Below are 5,048 nucleotides of genomic sequence, written 5' to 3' on the forward strand. Positions count from 1 at the left end.
CCCACACCAGCCGGACTTCAAACAACAGCCAGGCCGTATCCTGTTGAGGCGGGGACAGACGGAGCTCCACCAGCCTGGAAGAGCGTGGCTCCAAAAACACCAGTGAGCTGCTGGGTTGCCTGCCAGTATCAGCCCATCAGGACGAGGCACTTTTCCGTCCCTTAGTGGCATAAGGGACAGGACTGGGAACACTAGTGGGAACTCTCTCCAACAAAGCCCTGCCTGTGCCTTTGAATTTTGGGTCCTGCCTCACTCCTATCGTTGTTGGGCCCAAGAGCCCGACTCGGGTAACACAGCCATGCCTGTGCTCACGGTCCCTGTGACTGAGCCACAGGCCGATGAGAAGGCCGGATCCCGAGTCCACCGAGCCCAGGGGCCGCACGGACGCATGCCCCACATGGGGCAGACATGTAGGCACAGACCCCGCCCTGCTGCCAGACGAGCTCCTCCACCCTCAACACCCCCCACCCCCACCATTATCTTCCGAATCAGGGGCAGCCCTCCTGCAGGACGAAGGCTCTGGCAAAATCTGGGCTTCACACAGTGAGCTCAGTCCCTGACTGTCCCACCTGGGAAGGAAGGTTTTCTGCACGTAGCCAGCGCGCCAGGGTAAGGAAACACATCTGCGGAGAAGCAGCAGCTAGGAGAAATGCCGTCCAGGTTCACGTCGCCACAGCCATTTTGCAGCAATACCTCCTCCCGGGCTCTGGCAGGCGCTCGGTCCGGCTTCTGTGGGAGACCCAGCCCCGCGAGGCCTTCACTCCGAGTGCTGCTAGAGTCAGGTCAGGGCACATAACAAATAAGAACCAATCATTCCTACGACCAGGGGCAAGGTGACTTTGCACATAATCCCACAGCAGCTGAACGGGTGAAGACCCCAGCCAAGCAGGGCCTCCCTCCACAACTTGCAGAACGGGCTCCCACGAACCTGATAATGGAAGGTTAATCTCCACTCCACAAACTCAGTTGTTCCCTGGCCATCTGAGAAATGCCAAGATGAGTTTGGGTCAAGCATGGGAAGCAGGCCAGGAAGACAGCCCCCCTTGACCAGAGCTCATTTCAGCTCAGAGTCCAACAGGGTCCTGGAGGGCATCTTGACATAAACCCACCTGAACTCCCAGAAAAGCTCCCAGAATCCTCCACAGGCCCAGCCTGGTGCCCCGCTGCCCTCCGGAGTGACCCTGGAGCCCTCAAGTGCAGACCAGGGGCATCTGAGCAAACAGATCGCTCACAGGAGATGCCGTGCCCTTGGGGACGTCGGCAGTGTGGCTGAGAGATCTGCTCAACAGGCTACGATTTGGGGTTATTTCGAAGCCGAATCTATAAACACGGGTTTCTGTCTAGAGATGGCCGTTTCCTAAGGGCAATGGCCGGGGATGCGCTTGCTGTGCCGTGAGCTGAATGCCGAGCTGCTCACAGGGACTCGGGGTCCCCACTAGATCCACTGCAGTGAATGAAGGGGCTGGGGGGCGTGCAGCTTCACCCCAGTGACAGCACTAAAAGCTCAAGGACTGGGAGCTGAGGTGGAAAGGACTCTAGAAAGGGACTGAAGGATGCCACCATCAGGCTTCCCTCTGAGCCCTCCTGGCCTCCACTCCCAGCCAAGGGAGGCAGGATGGAGAGGCGGGCCAAGCCAGGGGCCGCGCCTGGGTTCTGACAGCGCTGGATTTTCATCCCGGCCCCCGCATTTGCTGGCTGGGAGCCTCGGGACAGGGCCCTGTGTTTCTGGGAGCTGCTGTTGCCCGGTGTGTAAGAGGGGGATGCCGACACCCACCGCTGCATGTGGACGCTGGTCCTGGAAATGGGAAAACGGAGGCGTGCATCAGACACTTAGCGCAGTAGTGCAGCGACTCAAGAGACGGCACCTGTTATCACTCGGGCACCGAGCAGTTTCACTCGGGCTTACAAACGCGGTTAGACGTGCAGCGCTGCAGGGTGTCGCCCTCCCCTGCCTCTCCCTCCTCCCTCCTCCCTCCTCACTCCCTCCCTGCCCCCCTGACAATCGTCAGAGATACCGCCTGAAGATCTCCCAAAACCATCACTGTGGGTTATCTCAAGCGTGTCCACAGGGGCCGCTGGGCTCCCCTCAGACAGCTGGACACTCCTCTTCCAGAGAATTTTCCAGAGCCTGCCAATAGCTCAGCATGTTGCGAGGCTTGACGAAATGGCAGGCCACGATTTTCTTAAAACGACACGTGGAGAAGGCCAACCCATTTGGGAAAAAGGTCTGCTCGGAGTGGAGTTCCTCCAGCCCAATTTTCAGTTTCTCCAGGCAGAGCCCCACGAAGACGTCCTCCAGCTTGATGAACGGGACGCTGTCGGACACATGGTACACCTGACTTGCGACATCGCTGGAGAACACGTAGCCCGTGCCCGAGCAGAAGGGCGGGTACCTCTCCCACGGGTACTCGTACTTACTGACGAACCACTTGTTGTGCTTGTCCCTGATGGGAAATTCGTTCAGTTTTAAGAAGCCGGTGAAAAACCGAGTGGTTCTGTTTTTCTTGAGGAGGAGCTCGGTCAGGTAGTCGATGTTGACAAACATGTCCGAGTCCGTTTTCATCACGAAAGCTGCCTGAGGACAGAAGCGGTGGACCCACTCGATTCCCATCATGGTCTTCAGGGTCAAGTTGAAGTAGGCGTCCGTGAAGTCCTTCTGGATGATGTCGCGGTGCCTCTGGCTCTCCTGCGCCACCACCTTCGACAGGTCTTTACTGGCGGTGGCCCCCAGGAGGAAGAAGGTTTTTATGCGTTTTCCGCTCACATTCTTTTCTTTTCCCCATGTGTTCCGGATGACCGTGCGAGCAAACATCTGTTCGTGGGAGGAGGTCACCAGCAGGACAAGGAAGGGGGGCTCCTGCCTGCAGTTGATATCTGGAAGCTGAAGGAAGGTCCCCCTTTCTTTCTTGAAAACAAACGGCTCGTCTTTAAAAGGAGCCAGACCGTACATGCTAAAATACAAACAGAGGGCTCCCAGGACCACCAGGGAAACGTACATCAAGCGCGTCTTCGCGTAAGCCATCTGAAAGGGACAGAGCGAGGGGTCAGACCGCGAGAGAAGGAGAGCACGTTTAGCTTTGCCCTGGGCGGCTTAGATGGGGGAAGACACCCACGTCCCAGGGCTCGTGTTCGAGAGACTCTGGGGTCTCACGGCACAGAGCCGGAGAGCTTCAATGGTGAGCAGGGCTGCCCAACGGCATCCTTCACTCCAGAGTGCGCAGTCGGAACACCGGGCTCCAGCCAGCCTGCCCTTCACCCGTGGGAGTCTCAGATTCCGCCTCTAAAACATGGGACCAGATCCCCCACTAGGTCCTTCCAGCTCTGCCCATCCCTGACTCCATAATGAATTCCAGCTAGAGAACCTTCGAGACTGGAAAGCATGTGTTCTAGATGTAAACGCATGAACTGTTTGCATTCTTCTCGGATCGCATCAAGTGCCATTTTGTCACCTCCAGAAAGAAGCAAGACCAATGTTCTGATCGGCACAACTACGTTCATCCCCCTTGTTTGTGGGAACAGCTTCCAAGATGCCCAGCAGATGCCTGAAGCCAAGCACAGTACCGAAGTCTATATACACTGTTTTCTCCCCTACATACATTCCTATAACTTTCGGTGTTTAAATCGGGCACAGTAAGGGATTCACGGCAATAACTGATAATAAAATAGAATAACTATAACAACAAACTGTCGTAAAAGTTATGCGATGGGGTCTCTCTCTCAAAGTACCTTACTCTGTTGTACTCACCCTTCTTGCGATGATGTAAGATGATAAAACGCCCATGTGATGAGATGAGGGAAGGTGAGGTGGGTGACGCAGGCGTGTGACGTCCCGTTGGGCTACCTACTAATGACCTTCTGACAATATGTCAGAATGGGGACCATCTGCTTCTGGACCGCGGTGGACCACAGGTGACTGAAACCTCAGAACACAAAACCTCGGATAAGGTGGCAATACGGTATCTTGGAATTCTGTCCCTGCTGGTGGTGCTTATTTTATTTTGGGGGGTTACTTCTGTAAATCTCCTGATGCTTTCTCCTTGTGCCCACACACCTCCCATTCTCAGCAAATGCAGGACCACCCGTGTTGATGTTATAACATTAAGAAAGCAAGTAACTCACTTTCTCCCGGCTCTGATGACCCTCTGCTTTGAAGGTTAACCACAGGGTAGATTCCAAGAAGAAACTTGCCGAAGAGCTGTCAGCGAATGCCATTGGGCACTGTCCAGTCCTGGACTCCCTTCGTTTACCCAAAATGATGAGTCCCTTCCTCACGAGTCACTATAAGGAAAAAACAAACAGAATAGTGCCTTTAAATCAGCCATGTCTCACCGGCAGCGCCTCACCACTGGCCGCGCCAGCGTGTTGCAGACCCATGTCACCACCTACCCAGGTGAACTTGAGGAGCATTTGGACCCCACTGCAGCCTCACTTTTCTCTTCTGCAGAGTGGGTGCGATCAAGACGGACTCCACCCCACGGTGCACCTGTCAACAACAGTACAGCATGCAGGGGGCACTTAACTGCCTCGGTTTCTCACTGGACACCAAACGGCACCCACGAGGCGGAGCAAGGGGCATGGCCTGACTGGCCAACACTCCCTGAGCTCATTTATTTTCATGCGCAACTGGAACACGCTTCCTACCTCCAGCAGCGTGACCAAGAAGTTACACCTCATATCCGCATTTACGCCTGTGATTGAGTCTGTATGTTGTGCTGCAAGGACCCACTGAAGGGGATTGGGGAGGGCACCTAGCACCAATAAGGAACAGAGCCTGGAAGAGCATGTTTCTAGAAAAGGAAGGATGTATCCCCCAGGTTCTGTCCCTCCCAGTTTGGCTGAGAGGCAGGAGCCCTTAGCATAAAGCAGCTCCAGGGACAGAGTCATGAACAGGCAACTATCTCCGCTATGGAAGCCCCACCTTCAAAACACACCTGGGCCAGCCTGTGTGGCCTGGCCGTCCAGTCAGTACGGAACAACGGTTTATTTAACAGATTCTGGATACCAAGCTTTGCTCTTTCAACCCATGAGCAATACAGACACAGACACAG

The 5,048-nt window shown here is 55.2% G+C and overlaps 1 protein-coding gene across 1 annotated transcript; it reads right to left on the reverse strand.

Annotated features, from left to right (window-relative positions):
• Nucleotides 1-2,014: 2,014 nt before the first annotated feature.
• Nucleotides 2,015-3,085, reverse strand: B3GALT5 (beta-1,3-galactosyltransferase 5). Its single transcript, XM_008701923.2, has one exon. The coding sequence runs from the start codon at nt 3,020-3,022 to the stop codon at nt 2,087-2,089; it is 936 nt and encodes a 311-aa protein (XP_008700145.1). The 5' UTR covers nt 3,023-3,085; the 3' UTR covers nt 2,015-2,086.
• Between the last annotated feature and the right edge of the window lie 1,963 nt (nt 3,086-5,048).

Source organism: Ursus maritimus, unplaced genomic scaffold (assembly GCF_017311325.1).
Source record: "Ursus maritimus isolate PB19 unplaced genomic scaffold, ASM1731132v1 scaffold_4, whole genome shotgun sequence".
NCBI classification, from domain to species: Eukaryota; Metazoa; Chordata; class Mammalia; order Carnivora; family Ursidae; genus Ursus; species Ursus maritimus.

Excerpts from the sequence above, each read along its gene's own strand:
- B3GALT5 (XM_008701923.2), bottom strand. The coding sequence starts at position 3,022 with ATGGCTTACGCGAAGACGCGCTTGATGTACGTTTCCCTGGTGGTCCTG.